The sequence below is a fragment of the Schistocerca cancellata genome, chromosome 6, assembly GCF_023864275.1.
Source record: "Schistocerca cancellata isolate TAMUIC-IGC-003103 chromosome 6, iqSchCanc2.1, whole genome shotgun sequence".
In the NCBI taxonomy this organism is placed as follows: Eukaryota; Metazoa; Arthropoda; class Insecta; order Orthoptera; family Acrididae; genus Schistocerca; species Schistocerca cancellata.
This window is the reverse complement of record NC_064631.1, coordinates 246,615,821-246,636,967: the sequence shown is the minus strand read 5'-3', so window position 1 is coordinate 246,636,967 and position 21,147 is coordinate 246,615,821. Positions and strand designations below refer to the sequence as shown.

The 21,147-nt window shown below is 37.5% G+C and overlaps 1 protein-coding gene across 1 annotated transcript in view; it reads left to right on the top strand.

The window, feature by feature from the left end:
• LOC126191497 (collagen alpha-1(IV) chain-like) overlaps positions 1 to 21,147 on the top strand; it is a 594,967-nt gene that overhangs the window by 426,191 nt on the left and 147,629 nt on the right. The window contains exons 10-15 of the mRNA XM_049932389.1: positions 2,421 to 2,597; positions 2,857 to 3,021; positions 3,469 to 3,630; positions 6,715 to 6,902; positions 13,627 to 13,760; positions 16,296 to 16,414. Of these exons, the coding sequence (XP_049788346.1) occupies positions 2,421 to 2,597; positions 2,857 to 3,021; positions 3,469 to 3,630; positions 6,715 to 6,902; positions 13,627 to 13,760; positions 16,296 to 16,414 (945 nt within the window). The remainder of the gene's footprint in view (positions 1 to 2,420; positions 2,598 to 2,856; positions 3,022 to 3,468; positions 3,631 to 6,714; positions 6,903 to 13,626; positions 13,761 to 16,295; positions 16,415 to 21,147) is intronic.

Here is a 21,147-nt window from a genome sequence, read left to right as displayed (position 1 = left end):
CATAGATCATGCTGATATGTTGCCATAAGACTTGTTTGAAGACCTGGTTTGAAGGTGCAACCCAATGCATTTCAGTGCTTCTGTCACATCTGTCTGAAGTATTTTTCCCTTCATATTTCCATAAACCTCATTGGTTTAATTACAAAAAATTATTTTTTCTACAATAATGAAGAAAACTTCAGTTTAACTTGGAATGTGGCAATACATTTATTTGATGACATAAGATTTTCCGATATTTTTACGCAACAAATTGTGCTAAAAATGATTTGGGGAGATCTTTAATGTGGTTCATCAGTTAAAGTACATACTTTTGGAACACACGAGTCTAAATTCAAAAATGACTAAATATAGAACTTTAGCTTCGCAAATACATAAACTAACATGGTGCCTTTCCATTCAGACATTAAGAGCACAGGACATGAGACATCATTCAGCAAATGTCTTTCTGATAGTAATGCAGTACAGTGAGAATTTTTTTTTTTCAATGTTCATTCAGTATTATTTTTACTATTTTGTGAATGGAGTTTGTGGTGACTTCATGATCTGTTTTGTAGAGTGACATCTAGGTTTGGTTGGAAGATGATCAGACACCATAGTGATTTATGTGTTAGCACAGCTAAAGTGCCAAATTTGGTGTTTTTCATATATATACATGTGTACTATGAAAATATGTAGTTTAATTGATGCACTGCATTAAAGATCTCACAAAAATTGTTTGATAGATTGTGCAAAAGTTTTGGGAAATGTCACATCAGAGACTAAAACTGTTACTGGAATAGGAATAACTGAATGTAGGGTATTTCCATTGGACAACACATCTGGAGCTATAGTTCTTTACATGAGCAATCAACTGTCATTGTAAGGTTATACGCTATTCTCAGTGTTGAGAAAAAGAGTCAAAATCCAGTGTCAGCATTCAGTAACTACCAGTTACCAATATTAGTAAACCATTCCACTCAGATTTATAACTTTTTCACATGGGAACAGGGGAAAATGTCAAATTTCGTGGTATTTTGTTATAATCACTAATGGCACATTATGTCACTGAAAACTGCTGATTTTGAGCTGCTTTTTTACTTTATAATTTACTCAAAATTTTTCTGTTTATAGAAATAACATAAGAAACGTGAATTTGAAGGTATTGTATGATGAACAGCATGATTTCAGAAAAAAATACAGCTACAGAAGAAGCAGTTATGAGGGTACATTGATACTAAATGGAATGATTAGGGAAAATCCTGTTGCCTTGGTTGCATGTATGGATATAAAGAAGATAATAGATGATTTATGTAGTAGTAAGATGTTCAGAATTATGGGGAGTATAGGGATGCAACAAAAGTAAAAAATGTGATTTGCAGTATATACGTAAAACATGTACAAGTAATACAAGCAGGAAGTCAAAATAGGCAGAATCAAAGTAAATGTAAGTGTACCAGAACATTTTAACATAGCTGTCACTGATGGAAATGCTGGAACAGTAAACAAGGTGGTTATACTGAAAAAGCATAAAAACTGGAAGTATATGCACAGGCACAAGTGCCAACGTTTGTAGATAACAACACCTCTGCAAAATAATGAGACTTCAGAAAAAATATTAGATGAAATAACTGGGATATATTTCGAAGAAATGGGATATGAATAGGGAGAGTTAAATCAAAATTAAGGAGGATACATCAAAACATTTGAAAAAACTGATGCAAAAACTACTGGCCTACCCATTTTTTGCATGTTTCTTTTCATATGCCTCTCAAAGATTTTGTGGTTGCCTGCCAGACAGTCTTGGTACAAACCACACATAATGTTGTTACAATTTACAAAACTCCATTCGATGCAACAGTTGTGCAGAGACATGGACAGTGATGAAAACAGATTTTATTAATGTGGTTTTAATTTGTTGTAGATTAAAGCCAGATATTGGCTATGAACAAAACTGAATATGTTCACTCTATCGAATTCTTACTCTCTTCACTGCTATAAATTAAGCCCCTCTTCATTTTGTTGCTGCTACCTTCAAATCCATTTGAACCTCTGAGTTAACTTATTTTGTTTTGGTCCTTAGACAAATTCTTGACGATATTTGAAATTGCAACTGGTATGAAAAGCTATATTCCAAGTGGTGGTAAAATAAAGTAAGAAAAAGAAATAAACTAATTATTAGTGTAACCTTAGCATCTGGAGACAACAGTGGCCGTGTGTGTTGTGTTGTGATTGTGTGAAGGTGTGTGATGAGTTCTTTTTTAATGTCTGATGATTGACTTAGTTCAAAATCTGAATATTTCTAGCATTGTTTTTCGTTATGACTGTCTGCAGCTCATTGCCTCCTCTATCTGGTGAGGAGATTCTGTCCTTTCCATATTGTTGTTATTCTATCCTGGAATTTCCATTGTTTGATTTAAACTAGTTATTAATGTTTATTTCAGGATATCCTGGACCACCTGGCTTGCCAGGAGCCCCAGGTCTACCTGGACCAAAAGGTGTCTTGGGAGAGAAAGGCTTCCCAGGTCCCAGCATCATGGGTCCCCCAGGACCTGATGGCTTCCCTGGAATACCAGGAGTCTCAGGACAGCCTGGTGATAGAGGAGATCCAGGACCACAAGGCAAATACTGCATTTTATTGAAATTAACAGTATAACTGAAATTTAGATTGTATGTAAAAGTGTTTCAAAACTCTTGATTACAGATTATTAATAGGAAGCTATTTTCATATTTTTATTACCACCTACTGCAATCTGTGTAGAAATGTAACATTAACCTCTATAAGCCAACACTGTAAAAGATATGCAGTTATATCATTGTCAAAATATTGTACATTTATTTGAATAAATGAAAGTAAAATATTTTAAATTCTGATCACAGGTCCAAAAGGGCTGCCGGGTATAGGTGTTCCCATTCGTGGTCCTCCGGGAGAAGCAGGTCCACCAGGTCTTCCTGGTCCTGATGGTCGACCAGGGTATGCAGGTCTTGATGGAATAGAAGGACCAAAGGGAGAAAGAGGAGAAGATTGTGGTGTCTGCTCACCAGGTACTTATCACTTCTCATTGCTATAACAGTGTTACTTGTTAATGTTTGTATTACTTATTTAGAAATGTATATATTTAGATTTGAAGAAAGATGAATATATTGAGACAAGAAAGTGGAATTTGGTAGTGAGTAGAAATTGTTGCTGTCAATCAGCTATGTAAATTGGTGGCATCAGAAGATTAAAACCTGAAGTTGGTAAAGAAGTGTAACATAACCATAAAATTGAAAAATATTTTTAGGTTGCACCAGTTTTACTGTCCTTAAGCGTCTTCCTTTGATAATAAATTTGCACCAGTAGCTTCAATGGATAATCTGCAGATTAAAAGGAAAAAAAGTATTTTTAGGATGCACAAGGCTTACTGTCTTTTTTCATCTTATTTTCATACTAAATTTACTCCAATAACTTCAGTAGATGGTCATTAATATAAGTTTTAAACTATTTTACAGGTCTGCCTGGTCCAAAAGGAGAAAGAGGTGATTCTGGTCTGAATGGTATACCAGGGTCTCCAGGTTTCCCTGGCCTTCCTGGCCCCCGGGGGCTTAAAGGACCAAAGGGCAAGCCTGGTGCTCCTGGTCCACCTGGAATTGCTGGAATGCCTGGCAGTGCTGGTATGTATGTAGTGTTAATTGTAAAGCTACAGTAATACTAAGCAAACCTCAAGAAAGAGTGATAGGATTGTAATTATTCAGAAGTGGCTATAGGCAGTGTACACAGGCCATCCGATTCTGGGGAGCCTGTACCAGTATGCAAGATGGAGTCAGAGCCATCTGGAAACGCTTCAAGCAATTAAAATCAGACTAACACTCTAGTCACTCTAGTCAATGCAACCAGGTCTAATCTATGAACTAAGAACCATCACTACCTTGGAGCAACCAAGATATGATCTCTACTTAAGATTGGGGGGTGGAAAAAAGCTGTAGATAAGGTGAAACCCAAAAATTTTGATCTTACATTACAGGAGGCATGATTTACAATTCAAGCACCACTGATTCAGGGAATTTCAGAATATTCAAAGGGAAATCTGGGAAAAGGATTGGAACGAATCTACAACAGCTCAGCAAATCATTCTGTGTTTTTGAACAAATACTTGCCTCCAAAACTTAGCTCACCTTCCTGTAAACACTCTATGCTCACATTCAAATGTCCAAAGAAAATGTTTACGTTTTTCAGTGCTCACAACACATAAAGACAGCCAAAGAAACCCTGAATAAGTAGACATGTTTGGGGCCCAGCTAGAGAATGAATTACAAAGAACTTCATCTGACGGTGTCAAAATTGCTTTGATGTGCAAATTGGAAAGGAACAACAGTTTCAAAATATTGTTGGCAACTACCCTGTGGGCAACAGAATAAATAAGTGACAGAAGATTTATTGAGCTGTGTGATGCCTTTGATCTTAAACTTATGCCTACTTATTTCAAGAGACATATCAGCAAAAAGAATACATGGCACTTTACATGAAAAGATTTTGACGAATTCCAGTTGGACAACATCATAGTATCAAAACTGAGTGTTAGGGAAATTATGAACATAGAAGTGAGGAAAGGAGCCAGTCTTTACTCAAATCACTCCCTGGTCCATGTGAAAGTTAGACTTCTTCCATTAAATAAGAAAAAACTGCCTTGGAAGAAAGTTGTAAGAATCAATTCTGACAAGCTGAAGCAAAGTAAAGCTAATTTCCAGGAGCTGTTACAACAAAGAAAAACAGATACCTGCCAGGATGTACAGCAAAATATGATATGTACTGCAAAAGAAATAGTACTATCATGAAAGAGGTGTAAATACTCATGATGTACTGATGACTGTGATAAGACAGCTGACCAAAGAGCAATGGCCTGTAAAGCTTAGAACACAGACAAAAAAGAAGATAAATTCTCACAGTACAAAGGAAGTACAGAAGCAGACTGCAAAGGTGCTCCATAAGGACGAGGGACCTAGATTCACAGACAAAAAGGAAGAACATTGAGTCAGAATTTAAAAGGAACAACAACAGGAACTTTTACAGGGTCTTCAGGCTGCATTAAAAACCACCAAGTTTGAGCTTCAAGAGGAATGGTGGGAAACTGGCTTTGAATGATAAACAAAATTGTGAGATCCTAGCCAAGTAGTTCAAGAAATTGCTAAACTGTGAAGAATCCAGAGAAAAATGACCAAGAATAGTCCCAGAGCAAATAAACAACAATTCTCCCCCTACTCCTGATGAACATAGAAGGGTAATTGCGCAGAACTGTATAACTAAAAAGCCACCAGAGAAGACTCAATCACAGCAAAAATCTTTAAAAATGGAGATGAATTCACCTTTAATGCCCTATGTCAAGAGATGGAAATTATCTTTAAAACTGAAATAATAGCTGGTGAATGGAAAACAGCACTGATTCACCCTCTTCACAAAAAGGGAGATAGAACTTATGTCAACAATTACTGTGGCCATTCTATCATATTTCAGATTTACAAGGTGTCATCCAAATCATAGGAGGCTAGGCTTATGGAGCAAGTAGATCATCAAATTTGTGTATATCAAGTTGGATTCATGAAAGGGAGGTCCTGTATTTACCAGGTCTGGGGCCTGAAAAGAGTAAAAATGTCTTTAAAATGGCTGTTTCATCGTGAAATGATAGTCACAGGATGTTTCTGGTGACAAATACTTATTTACAATCCTGTAAAATTACACACATGTATAAATGGAGCCCCTATACTAAACCACCAGATAACAACATGATATTTAAGATGTAATACATACCCTTTGATACAAAGTGAACATACAGCTTCAACAAAGTTGTCAAATAATATAAAAAATGACATAGGTTTTACAAATCCATACACCAAAATAAAATTTCACCTAAACATGTGTGTTACTAACAGCAACGTGAAATGGCTGGCAGCTGTTCCCACTTAAGAGAACTACTTGGCACTAGGGGGTGTGCGCCCTGTGGTGTTGCTGTCATAGTTGACCTATTTTTACAAATAGAAATAATATTATCAGTTACAGAATATGTACAATTTTTCGTGAACAGTAAATTTGTTTTTGATTTTTTTTACTGTTGCCTTATGGCTGTGAGACAAGAACTTGCAAGTGCTTTTAACGCAAAAACCATTCAAAAACAGAGATTTGCTTGGTAAGCAATGGGGATGCATGGAGATGCATGTTAAAGAGTTACTGGGAGAGATACTGGAAAACAAACAAATTAATTAGGAAACACATAGGACTAGAAGATGTTGTTACAACTGTAAGAAAAATTAAATGGAGGTGGTGGGACATGAAGCATGGTGAATGGATCATAGGTGGACCAAATAATTTCATTGCTGGACTCCAAGAAAGGAGGAAAAAAGCTGAGGTGGTGACCTTACGAAAGGTCACTTGAGGACCCTTTAAAACATGGCAGAACATCATTTGCATATAGCTGAAAACCATAAGGCTGGGAAAAGTCTAGATGAGCCCTTTAGTAAGCATTAACAGGTTGATGATTATGATGGTGATCATGATGGCTTGGAGTGTACTGAAATGGCATTTGATGAATACATACTTACATGTATCTCTCTCTATTTATCTGTGTATATATGCGTGTTTGTGCATGCAGTAAAGATGAATATCAAATCTGAAATGTTGGCTATTGTATCAGGAGTTGTAACATTTGTGCATTCCACTGAAAATATTTTTGAGTTTAATTAACTTATCTGATATGTTTTTGTCAGGTATGCAGGGAGTTCCTGGACCTAAGGGTGAACAAGGAACATTGATTTACCCGCCTCAGTCTCAAATTCAGCCTGACAAGGGGGTAAAAGGCATGAAAGGTTTTCCAGGGCCTCTAGGTCCACCAGGTGATGAGGGTCCTCCTGGAGCAGATGGACTTCCAGGTCTCCCAGGACCTAAAGGACCCAAGGTAGGTGAAAGCTACTGATCTTTTACAGTTTCTTTTATTAACATAGTCTTAAAATGTTTCTTGATGTTGTAATTTTTGGTCCAAAGACTATTTTGATGTGTATCTCTTCAGACTTGTCTATCCTGTGCAAGTCTCTTTATTTCGCAAAAACAGACATAATGTCTGATAGGATAGCAGCAATCAGTGATTTTACAATGTTACTTACAATCTGTCTTGATTGCAAAATTTTTATTCATATGACCGGTTTCGATTCATCTAGAACCATCTTCAGATATGATATTTCGGTTACAGGAGTAACCTGTCCAAATCCAGCAACTTTCACATGCTGCATCACATAAAAAATGTGATACAGCATGTGAAAGTTACTGGATTTGGACGGGTTACTCCTGTAACCGAAATATCAGATATGAAGATGGTTCTAGGTGAATCGAAACCAGTCATATGAATAAAATGTGACACAGCATGTGAAAGTTGCTGGATTTGGATGGGTTACTCCTGTAACTGAAATATCAGATCTGAAGATGGTTCTAGATGAATCGAAACCGGTCATATGAATAAAAATTTTGCAATCTCTTCATTTCAGCATAGCTAGTGCAACTTACATCTATTTGAACCTGCTTACTGTAGTCAAGTCTAGGACTCCCCCTGCAAATTTTATACCCCTATCTGCCCTAACCCGTACCCATTCACTTTCCCCCATTACCAAATTAGCTATTTCTTGATAATTTGAGATGTGTTCTATCAACTTATTCCTTCTTTTAGTCAATTTATGACAAAAATCTCTTTTAATACCTATGTAATTCAGTACATTTTCATTTGTCACTCAATCTATTAATCTCATTTTCAACATTCTTTTTTGGCACCAAATTTTAAAAGCTTCTGTTCTCTTCTTTGTCTTCCATGTTTTATTTACATATAAGGCAACAATTCAGACAGATACTTTCATAAAAGTATTCTTAACACTTAAATTTATATTCAGTGTCAACATATTTCTGTTTTTTGGAAAAACTTGTCTTGCTATTGCCAGTCTGCAGTTTTATCCTCTGTACTTCAGTTACCATCAGTTATCTTGCTACCCAAATATCAAAACTCATCTGGTACTTTTAGTGTCTCATTTCCTAATACAGTTCTCTCAGCATTACCTGAATAAATTTTACCACATATCTCATCTAATACTTTCACTGATTTTCATGTTATAACATCTTTTCAAAACACTGTTCAGATGAACTTCCAAGCCCACTTCTGTCAGTGACTGTTTTACAGTGTTACCAGCAAACTTCAAAATGTTTATTTCATCTCCCTGAATTTCAGTTCCATTTCCAACTTCCTGTTTGGTTTCCTTTACTTCTGGCTCAGTGTATAGATTGAATAATATGGAGGATATGCTACAACAAAGTCTCAGTGCCTTTTCAATTACAGCTTGCCTTCTATGTCCATTGACTCTTACAACAGCTGTTTGGTTTTTGTACAAGTGTAAGTAACATTTTGCTTTCTGTATTTTCAAAGAGTATAGTGCAGTCAACATTGTCAAAAGCTTTCTCGATTCTATAAATGCTATAAATGTAGATTTTCATTTCTTCAACCAATCTTTTAGGATAAGTCATAAAGTCAGTGCTGCCTCACCTATTCCTATATTTCCCTGGAACCCAAACTAATTGTCCCAGATTTGGCCTTTATCAGTTTTTCCATTCTTCTATAAATACTTCATTTTGGTAATCTGCAGTCATGACCTATTAAAATGATGATTTGGTGATGTTTACATGTGTCAGCACCTACCTTCTTTGGCACTGGGTTGTTATATTGTCCTTGAAGTCTCTGTGTACTTGCCAGTCTCATATATACAATATTCCAGGTTGAAGAGTTTTGTCATGTTTGGTTGTCCAAAGGATCTGAACAATTATGATAAAATTTCATCTCATTCAGGTTACCTTGTTTCAACTTGGGTCATTCAATGCTCTGTCAAATTCTTTCCTCAGTACTGCCTCTGTCATTTGATCTTCATCCTCTTCCTCCTCTTTCCCATAATATTGTTTCCAAATTTCTTTCCTTTCTGTACTTTGTTGATACAGCCCTTTTAACTGAGCTTTCTCTCCATTGCTTGCTATGTGGTCACCATCTGAGCATTTGATGTTCATACACTTACTTCTCTGTTCTCTAAAGATTTCTTTAATTTTCCTATATGCAGCATCTATGTTTGCTATATTCATTTTTTCTTTTATTGCTTTATATCTCTCCCTTAGCCATCCATGCTTTGTGATTGTGCACATTCTTTAAAACACTTTTTTTATATGTTTTGCTTTCTTCAGTTACTGCATTTCTGTACTTTCTCCTTTCTATATCTATATCTACATCTACATCTACAACTCAGGAAACCACTATGAGGTGCATGGCAGAGGGCACATCCCGTTGTGCCAGTTATTAATATTCCTTCTCATTTCATTCATGTATGGCGCACTGGAAGAATGACTGTGTGAATGCCTCTGCGCAGGCAGTATTTATTCTAATCTTTCCCCAACAGACCCTGTGTGAATGATACATAGGGGATTGTCGTATATTTCTGCTGTCATCATTTAAAGCTGGTTCTTGAAACTTGGTTAGTAGACTTTCCCAGTATATTTTATGTCTATATTCAAGAGTCTTCCAGTTCTGTTTCTTTGTTATCTCTGTAACACCCTCGCACAAATCAAACAAACCTGTGACCAGTCATGCTGCCCTTCTCTGTATATGTTCAATATCCCCTGTTAGTCCTATATGGTGCAGGTCCCACACACTTGAGCAGCTTTTCTAGAATTGGTCACATGAGTAATTTGTAAGCAATCTCCTTTTAGACTGATTGCACTTCCCCAAAATTATGCCAATAAACTGAAGTCTACTGCTTCGCCCATGACCCTGGACCTATGTGGTCATTCCATTTCATATCCCAACGAAGTGGTCATCAGTCAAATTTAATATCCCCTGTGTTATTCAAGGATTTCTGCTGGACCGGGTCTTTTTGTGTGGTTGTTCCTTTGCTGTGTACACTGTTTCATTTCTCAAAGTTAACATTGATCTTCAGGTCTATTTCAGCCAGCAGTTGACTGTTGCTTCCATTGAAACCCTCAACAACTTCCAGTTTTTTAAATTTACTCAGGAATCATCTAATTACATTCCTTTCTCTCTATAGCTTTGCAGTTGCCTATTGCTTCCATTGAAACCCTCAACAGCCTCCAGTTGTTTCATTTACTCAGGAATCATGTTTTTACATTCCTTGCTTTCTGTAGCTTTTTCAGATGAAATCTACATTTCATAACTAATAAATCATGACCAGAGTACATTTGTTCTTGGAAATGTTCTAGGTTACAATGATCAAGTAGTGCTTCTTCCAAAATTGTACTAGTGGTTTCATCCTTCAATTATTTCCCCTTATCCAAATTCTCCTACTATTTTTTCTTTACCTCCTTTTCCTGCTGTGCAATTCCAGTTAAGTTTTTTATTGGTCGACACAAACATATTTGGTTTCACAGGTTTTATGCCATAAATTTCAAAGCCCCACACTGAATTAGTTATGGCAAGCCCATGTCTTAATTACGTAATTAAGTCTCATTTAACACGTATATGATAATAGTCACTGTGCAGCATAACATATCCAGTCAACAACAGTCTATCTCAGATGAACAATACGTGTAGCTCTTCTATATTAAAGTTAATCAGCAATCATTGTAAATTATCCTACTTCACTGTCTGTCTTTTTATTCACAATAACACATCATTGTGCTATCACATTGTGGCTCTGATTGACATGGGTTCATGCTCAGAATCTGGGCACTGACTACCTTTCATATGCAAGTTAATCTGCATATGTTATTAACAGTTATAGTTCACAGTCTGGTTTCATATTAAGTTAAACACATGGCTGTTTTGACTGACATGAGTTCCATACACAAAATCTCAAAACATGCTAACTTAAAATGGTTTCAGGCTCAATTATTTTGTAGCTTTGCAAAAATGGTTGGTAAAATTTCACTTTGTTAAATAAGTAATTTCAATAATTTGCAATTAGAATATTGGAAAATCCAGAATTGTTACAATTAGAATTTTACATCCCAAGTTGATTGAATAGTGCAGAAAAATTGGTTTTGGCCTCAACTTTATGTTACAATAAAGAGTTTTGAGTGAAATAAGCCTTCTTGATGACAAAAACTGCAAAAATAGCTAAATAAACAATACCATACATAAAAGTGCTAATTAGTCAGAAACTAATTAAGTGCTGATGTTCCCACCATGTTTTGAAAATTAGCTACATGTATACTTTAAAGACTTCTATTGGTTATTTTCGTAACTTGAGCAGTAACTTGGTAATTACAACTGTTTGCATGTCAACAACATGACTGGAATAGGAAATGATTACTGTTAGTTAACTGAACTGAGCTTTCGCAAAACTAGTTACTTGAAATGTTTCAAATTAATTAGAAAATTATTCTGACTAATCTAATTTAGCAAAGTTGGGCCAGGACTTATATTTGGAATTACAGAATGACAGTTTTATCTTATCGCACATCTCTCACTAGCACTAATAACAATTGAGAAAAAAGTAATCATTTAAGGAGGCAAATAACAAAATAAAATGGGAATGGGTCCCAGTTTGCTTTGCTACACATTCCTATAGATTTTGTCTATGCTGATATTACGGTAGTATTTCTCCATGCCTGTTTCTTGTGGCACCTAACAAGCTCATGCCTTCCATAAGTTTTTTGACATTCTGTGATGGAAATAAGCAGTATATTAGAATATGGTTTACTGTTTATACAATTTAAGGATCTGCAACTTACTCTGAGACACTAAAAGGAGAACTGTGAATCAATCCTGAACACTGACAGATGGTCTGATGACAGAAACTCTATACTACCCCCTCTCCTTCCATAGCTGAGAAAATACTTGCAACTAAAATTTCTTTGGTCACTAGGATTCAAAATTACTCTTAACTTGAATGCCATAATAGCTGCAAGTGTTTGTTATCTACCCTAAAGATGATGAGTAATTGTAATAATAATAGAAAAAATTTGTTCACTGGTATGATAAAAAACTTCTTTAAAAATTATAATGACCAGTTGCACACATCAAACACATTTTTGTTGGTTGCACACATCAAACACATTTTTGTTGGTTGCTGTAATCATAACAACCAGGCCCAAGTGGATGTTGATTAGGAATCAATAAAATAAGAACTTCATTTGGCCCATGATGAATGTTCACATTTGTGTCATATTTGGTGAGTGAGTTGTGAATGTAACTGCACACCAGTACTAGTCTCTCTGCACAAACTGTGTATTTAAGAGGATTTTAGCAAGTAAAAATTGTGGTAGGGCTAGGAAACCTTGCCAGGAGGTAAAAACTCGACAGAAAATAGATTCCTTTGATGAAAATATAAGTCACTATTCCAGTACAGTTTTTTTAAGCCTGTTGGTAGTGATTTATGACTGTCATCATATAAATATACTCATACAGTCACCAACATGAGGTAGATATATGAGGCATGTTTTCAAGTGTTCAAGTGTGCAGCCATCTTTAAATGCTCTCACCCACTTTCTTACCATTCCATTACTCATAATGTTTTCTCTGTAAACTGCACAGATCTCACGATGAATATCGATCACTTTTAGGCCTTTAGCACTAAGAAATCTTATAACAGCCCGTACTTCACAGTCAGCGGGACTCACAATTATTGGAGGCATCTTAAACACTCAGTACACAATGTAAAAAAAGGAAGAATCAAACTGTAATGGCGTCAGTGCATAGATTAAGGTACAGGCTTTTATGTAAAAATAAAATTATTGAGATATCTTAGCACATCTTTTTTTAAATTTCAAAGCAGTACTTACTTAAAAAACATGCCTCGTACATATGATACCAGACACATAAACCACCAATGTGGGCAAGTTAGAGTCATGCACCAGGCTGTGAACCACACAAATAAACAAGCAGTTGCAGTTGTGTTCATCACTCTGCAGAATGATTTGATGCAGCTCTCTAATATGTCCTGTGCACATCTGTTCACCTCTGCATAAGTACTGCAGACTACATCCATTTGAAGTTAATTACTGCATTCAAACTTCAGTTCCCTTCTCTACTTATCTATCTTCAGCAATCTCCTGCAGACACCAAATTCCAAAAGCTTCATTTCTCTTCTTTTCACATACTACTTATTGTCCACATTTCACTTCCATGCAAGGCTACACCCCAGACAAGTACTTTCAGAAAATATTTCCAATGATTTAAGTTGTGTTAGATGTTAACAAATTTTTCTTTTTCAGAGTCAAATTCTTGCCTTTGTAAACCCACATTTTGTATCCCCTCTACTTCAGCCACTGTCAGTTATTTTGGTGACCAAATAACAAAACTCTTCTACAACATTTAGAGTCACATTTCCTAATCTAATCCCTTCAACACCATTACTGCACCCCATTACCTATATTGATGCTCAGCTTATAACCCCTTTTCAAGCCACAGTCGATTATATTCAAATGATGTTTCAAGTTCGTTGGCTGTTCTGACAGAATTACAATATACTTGGCAAAACTTAAAGTGTTTGTTTTCTTAATACCCTTTCAAAGTTTCTTTTTGGTTTCTTTATTGCTTGCTCAATGTACAGACTGAATAACACAGGTAGTAAACACTTATTAAATGAAAACATTTTGCAAAAGAAAACATATCCAAATAAAATACTTCATTTAATCCACTTCTTCAGGGGAGTTATGGAGATATAGGTATCCCTGGAAGACCTGGAAGGAGTGGATATAGTGGTATACCTGGTCCTAAAGGTGACGATGCTACGATTCCCAAGCAGTATTTGGTTGGAGACCCTGGAATTGATGGAAGAAGGTAAGACATTATTCATCTTTATGCTATTGTGGGCCTATTAGTCAATTTTTGATGTACATACTGTGTAATGAATGTAAATAACATAAATACAAAGTTATGTCATTGTTCGTAATTAAGTGATATTCTGCAGAAGTAATATTGGCACTACCATGGCTACTGTGTGTGTGTGTGTGTGTGTGTGTGTGTGTGTGTGTGTGTGTGTGTGTGTGAGAGAGAGAGAGAGAGAGAGAGAGAGAGAGAGAGAGAGCAGAAGGTGAAAAGTCAGTGTGCTTTTCTGATCTTTTCTAGTATATCCACTCATCATTCATCTGCATATGAGTAAGGAAATTTGCAAGCTTTTGGAGCCAGTGGTTCCTTCTTCTGACAGAATCGTTGAAGGGGAAGGAAGAGTGATGATGGAAGGTTCCTTCCCCTTCAGCCCTCCCGCCAGAAGAAGGCACCATTGAATCCAACAGCCTGCACATTCCATAACTTTTATATGTGTTTTCTCCTACCACCACTTGGTGAGTAGATTTTTGATCCATCCATTTCTGTTACATTTAAATCAAAGTTTTTGACAGTGAGATATATGAAATATGATTTTGTAATGAAGTATCACATACTCTGATTTATTGAATGATCTTTAGACTATCCAACACAGGTACCTAGCAGTGAAGCTAGCACAAGTTATTCAGAACACCCTCTTCTTCCCCCAAAAGCAGGGTAAAGAGGCATGACTGTGCTTCACTTTGGGAAATCATGAAATCTGTAAGAATGAGATGGTACATGCAGCACTGAAGGTGGTCTGTGAGGAATTTGCAATGGCTGAATGTTCCATGCTGTTCTGTTTGCTGATATACATCATCATTGTCAAAAAGGATAGTTTTTGATGCATGAGAATGAGAGTGGCTGTGAATGATGAGAAAGCTGTGATCATTTGAATCAACCGACTATAACGTACAGAATTTAAGTCACCATGATGGAATGAAGATTTTTGGGTGTCTTTTATGTCCTCTAATGCAAGGTTGCCTCTGTCAACAAGTACAAGTAGAGCACAGTGCTTATTTTACCACAATACCAGTACATCATAACTATTCTAGTTGGTGACACTGCCCACATTCAACAACTCTTCTGTGTGGGATTCAACAACTCTTCTGTGTGGGATTCAACAACTCTTCTGTGAGGGAACTGATTTCACAAAGTTTAAAAAAGTGACTGTAGTATCTTTCTAACTCTGTTTTAATGTTTAATGTATCTTCATCTGTTTTATGTTGCAGTCTGTGTACTTTTGTTTTACATACATTTTGACCCTTTCTTTTTACTATTTTGTTTCATTAGTGAAATATTTTTTGTTTTCAGTTATACACGTAAATGTTTTTAAACTGGTGAATCACATGCTGAAGAGCAATGCTCACAATATTTTCATGATATTTCAAGAGCTTATTTTATTACTTGCAAGATGAACAAGCCTATAATATAAGAAGCACTCTGACAATCCTGCAGATCTCTCCAACTTGAAAACTCAGTATCTGTGGAATGTATCATTGCAGATGTGGAATACTTATTTCTTTTTGTTTTGCTTTTCACTGTTTCCCTACAGAGTCAGCATTGTTGTGTATTGGTTTTGGCAGTGTTAGTGGCATTTGGTGGCTAGATGCCCTTCTTGATGCCACTACCCCACCTGGGAAGGAAATTATGTACCCCATCTGTCTGTGTCTAGTGTAGATCTCGTATTCAAATGTGATAACATTTTCTAAGTGTTTGCATTGCATGTTTCTAAGATGGGACAGGGGTAACAGCCTGGTATTACCTAATTGGCTATGAGGAACTGCCTAAAAACCACATCCAGGCTGGCTGGCTCATCAGCCCTTGTTAATCTCCAAGGCAGATTCGATCCATGGCCAGCTCACCTCCTCATATCCTGGAAGCAGGCACATTAGCATTCTTGGCTATCATTGGTTATATACTAGATACTCAATAGACAAAAGATGTGTAATCATGAGCCAGATTTCATGTTTCCAGTTCTTTAAAAAGAAGACTTGTTGCCGCAAATCCTCTCTCAGATATGTGCTTCTGTGAAATTTTTCTGAAACCTTAATTGTTAATTTGCACTCTATATGCATTTTATGTCATTTTATTCTCAATGCGCACTTGAAATTTGGTTGGTATAGACTTTTAACTGATTCTCTGTAGTATTCTGTGTAATGTGAAACTGTGCTACAGGAAGTAGCTATACAATATATCATTATTCCTCTTCATAATGACTTCCTACTGGAGAAAGGAAATATATGTTTTAATGTAGACTTTTCACATCACTGAGAGGTTAAAGATAGATTGAAACTCAACTCCTGTAGACTTCTCAGTTCTCAGCACATACTTTACCATTTTACTCTCCAGCAACACTGTAGCTTTCTCATAGGTGATGACTTCATTTACCACCTGAATGTTATATGCCAGATTAGATGCTTATAGTATGTTAAACCTGGATTTAATTGTACTTTTTGATCATGTGATTTTTCAACATTGTTTGTGAAATAACTGTTTCGTTAATGCCAGGGGAGAAGTGGGTGAACCAGGAGATGTTGGTGCTCCAGGAGAAATGGGAGAAGCAGGATACCATGTTATGGGAGATATTAAAGGAGAAAAGGGAATCAAAGGACCCAGAGGAGACAGAGGTAAGTAAAAGCTGAAACTTAATGGTAGATGAAAACAGTGTGCCAGACCGGGACTCTAACCCAGGGCCTTTGCCATTTGCAGGCAAGTGCTCTAACTCAGCTACCCAAGCACAACTCATGGCCCATTCTCACTGGTTTATTTGTGCCAGTGCCTCATCTCCTGCCTACTGGCCTTCTGTTTGGAAGGTAGGAGATGAGGTACTGGGGCAAGTAAAGGTGTGAAGATCGGTTGTGCATCTGTTTGGGTAGCTCAGTCAGTAGAGGACTTTCCCATGAAATGCAAATCTCCCAGATTTGAGTCCCAGTCCAGCACACAGTTTTGATCTGCCAGAAGGTTTCACATCAGCACATTCATTCAAGTGAAACCTATACTTATTTACACCACAGTGTCATCGCTGAAGATTAATTGGTTGTTATGATATTTTATAAAGTATCAGGCATATTTAGAAACACAGTCATCTCTTAAAATATTGTATTGTCAATTCACCTACTGATATATTTCATACTCTGCGTACTGCTGAATGGGTATATGCATACAGTCAAAAAATTTCTCTGGTGCAGTAAAGTACAAGGGGAAGCTTTCTGTGGGATGATTCCAACTTAATTTATTATAATCTTCTGAATATTGTTTAACTGCTTTAAAAAGTTTATAGTACAGTGTAAGGAAGTCCTATGGAATCAGGTTGAATAGTATAGATAGAGAGATAATATGTAAAATAAAGGAAAGGCAACCACTCATATATAGCTGACTGATATGTGGTGTGTAGAAATGTGCTGCAGAAGACAGTATTTTCACTAGCTTTTGAGCTCTTTTTCTTTCCATAATAGAAGTACACATATTCATTCACACAGGCACCCTAACCACACAACACACACACACACACACAACCGTGGCCACAGCAAGACTGACTGTTGATTACCAATAGCAGTGGCCTTGTCAGATGGAGAGTGGAGGGAAGGACAGCAAGGCAAGGAGAGGATAGTGGGATGTGTGATGCAGGTGATTCGACAAATGACTCAGCAACTGCATAAAAATACAAAAGGAGAACATACAAGAGGTAGGCAGAGGGAAAGGCATTGTGAGGGGTGAAAAGAAGGAGAATGTGGAGATGGAGGATGAGACAGGGAGGGAAAAGAGAAAGGAAACAAGGCATAAAAAGGGTGAGATTGGAAGGAGACAGGAGGGCAGATAGAGAGGTAATGTCCACATAGGGGGGACAGGGGAGTGGTGGGAGGAAGCAGTACATGTTGTGGATGGGGAAAGAGTGGTGTGGGCAGAAGAGAGAAGGGAAAAGGTAAGGTGAGACAGTGGGAAATATGTTAGCAGAGGTTTAGGCCAAATGGCTCATGTAGTGAAACAGCTGTTGAAGGTATTTTTGTAGTGGTGCACAGCTTGTTTGGCAGCTATATGATGAAATTTGTGGTTTGCCACATTTTGGCAGAGGCCATTCATGCAAGTAGACAGTCGGTTACTTGTAATACCAGTATTGAAAGCTATACAGTAATTGCAGCACAGGTGATAAATAGCATGGCTGCTTTCTCATGTGGCCTTGCCTTTTACAGGGTAGAAGATGTCTGTGACTGGCTTATGGTAGGAAATGGTGGTTGGGTGTACTTGACAGGTCTCACATGTGGGTCAGCCACAAAGGAACAACCTATCAGGTGCAACATTGGAAGCAAGACTGGAATAGGGGTGGACAAGGATACTATGGAGGGTGTGTGGGTGGTGGAATACAACTTTGGGTAAAGTGGTAGGATTGTGGGTAGGATATCTCTCATCTCAGGGCACAAAGAGAGGTAGTTGAGTGGAGTATGTAGTTGAGCTTTTAAAGGCCAAGGTGATACTGGCTAATCAGAGGGGTGCTGGAATGGCTACCATATTTACTCGAATCTAAGCCGCACTCGAATCTAAGCCGCACCTGAAATATGAGACTCGAAATATGGGGAAAAAAAATTCCCAAATCTAAGCCGCACCTGAAATTTGAGACTCGAAATTCAAGGGGAGAGAAAAGTTTTAGGCCGCACCTCCAAATCGAAACAAAGTTGGTCCATTGTAATATGAGACACAATTTAGGTCGAATGAATGACGATACAGCTGCAGTAGTTTGGTTCGAGTCGAAAGCTTAGCAGTTAAGCTTTACCAGGTAGCCATTGCTATGCGTCAGGCACTCCGTCCGTATTTATACGGATACCCTTCCTTTTTCACGTGCTTCGTCTGGTTTGAATCGATTGGTTATTTTGCTTTGATCTGATAAGTGCCGTTTTCAATGTTATAGGTGTTTACGTCAGTCACTGTAAGCTGAAAATGCATTACTATACTGTGTCATGCATTGTTTGTCGCATTCTGATAGTGCGTGTTTACGGCCTGTCGCTGCTCGCGGCATGGCTTGCTTTTGTGCGCGCTACCGCCGCCTACAATTAAAAAAAGAGAGGAATCGTCACATTAGCAAAACAATGGCAAGAGACTGCTATTTGTTGTTACTTACACTGCTGCTTTCTTTGATAATGATCAACAAGAACCAAATAATAGACTGCATATGATATAACATGTTCTGAACGAAAGTTTGGCGAAAACTTTTCTCCATTTGAAAATCTTTGCGGCCGCTTCTTTAGTACATCAAATTCTGCACAGAAATTACTCATCTTAGATTTAAAAATCTAGTCAGTTGCCGTGCTTCATTTCTGACTGTATCACTATTAGGCATAAGAGTAATACGAATATAAACATGACACGATACGTATATTCTTCCGCGTTTGCTGTTGTCTCACTCTAGTTTCGTAGTTTATTTGGCAGACAGGATTTAAATGAGATAGAAGCAAACACGAAAGAATACATGGCAAAATGTTTATATTCGTATTATTCTTGTGGTGAAGAGAATACTGCATGTGATTCACATTTCATCAGGTTCCTATTAGCAACCATCTCTTCTCACAGGTAGGAAAAAATTCAGAACGTAGAGTTGGCCATATTGACAAAAAACCCCAGTATTACCAGTCGGATTTTTGTAGTACATTGAAATTCGAAGATGAACAATACGGAATTTGTATTTTCTTCATTGGATAATGTATGAAAATGCAGTGGTCGAAACTCGGGCGGAGAAAAATGCTCGTCTTCCAATTTTTTTTTTTTTTTTTTTTTATTTATTTTTTTTTTTTTAAATTTTATTTACTGACACAGAGGTTTTGGCGCCAGTATTTATCTTTGTGCCTACAAAGGATGCCTGTGTAGCGCTACATATATTCGACGGCAGAAGTTAGTTGTGGCGGCACCTATCAACATTTTTCAGAACTTCCGCTTGCTTTGCACTCGATTCTAAGCCGCAGGGGGTTTTTTGGATTACAAAAACCGGAAAAAAAGTGCGGCTTAGATTCGAGTAAATACGGTAGTTAATGGGTTTTCTGGTGTCAGAGGAGGAGATCACAAAGCAGATCCATTTATGGATGTGCTGGACAGGACACTGTCTATCAATAAAGGCTATGGTAGGTTTATTGGTATATTTCGACAAGTCCTGCTTTCCACTGCAGATGTGGCATCCATGGATGGCAATGCTGGAAGGAAGAGACATGGAATGGGAGACAACTATCAGAGTGGAGGTACTGTTGGTAGTTGGTTCACTTGATATGAACAGACATATTTTTCAAGCCTTCTGCAAGGTGGAGACTGACAGCTAGAAATGTGGCTTGTTGAGTTGAGAAGGACCAGGTAAAGCAGTTTTGGAGTTGTTGAGGAAAAGGAAAGAGCAATGATTGTAGCTGCCATGAGTCCAGATCACGAAAATGTTATCAGTGAATCTGAACCAGACAAGGTGTTTTAGGAGTTGACTGGATAAGAAGAATTCCTCCAGGTGGCCCATAAATGAATTGACATAAAATGATCCCATGCAAGTATTCATGGCAGTACCACAGGGTTGTTTATAGATTTGGCCTTCAAAAGTGAAATAATTGTGACTCAGGATGTGGTTTGGTAGAAGGATTAGGAAAGAGGTGGTGGATTTTTGGAGGATGTGTGCAAAGTTTACATGGCCACAAGGCCATGGGTATGGGAAATGTTGGTCTATAAGAACGTCACATCCATGTGACCAACAAAAAATATGGTGGTAACAAGACAGGAACTGGTATAAAGGTGATGGAGCAAGTGAGCATTGTCTTGAATGTACAGGGGATAGGCAAAATAATGTGAACACCTATAATTACTTGGAGTGGTTTATTAATAAGGGGTTGGACTCCCATTTGCCCATAATACAGCTGAAATTCTTCTTGGAATACTGGCATATAATGATTGTACAGTCTCCAGTGGAATGTTGTGCCACTGTTCGATCAGATCCTGTTCTAACTCCTGTAGTGATGAGGGAGACAGAAATCTGCTCTGGACTCTGCGCTCCATTACCACCCACATGGAGGGACTGTGCTGGCCAGGGGAGATGCTGCAGTTCAGTTGCATGCTCCTCATACCACGATTGCACTGTCTTGGCTGTGTGAATTGGTGCCATATCATTCTGAAATATGGCATCATTGTTGGCGAACATTTGAACCATGGAGTGCACCTGACCACCTAAACTGTTCACGTAATCATTGGCTGTAAAACAGCCTTTGAGATTAATGATGGGACCAGCAGAATACCATGATATGGCTGTTCACACCATCACACTTCCACCTCCATGCTTAACCATTGGAATCAAGCAATCAGGATTGTAAGCTTGTTTCAGCATTCTTCAGATGTAAACCTGGCCTGA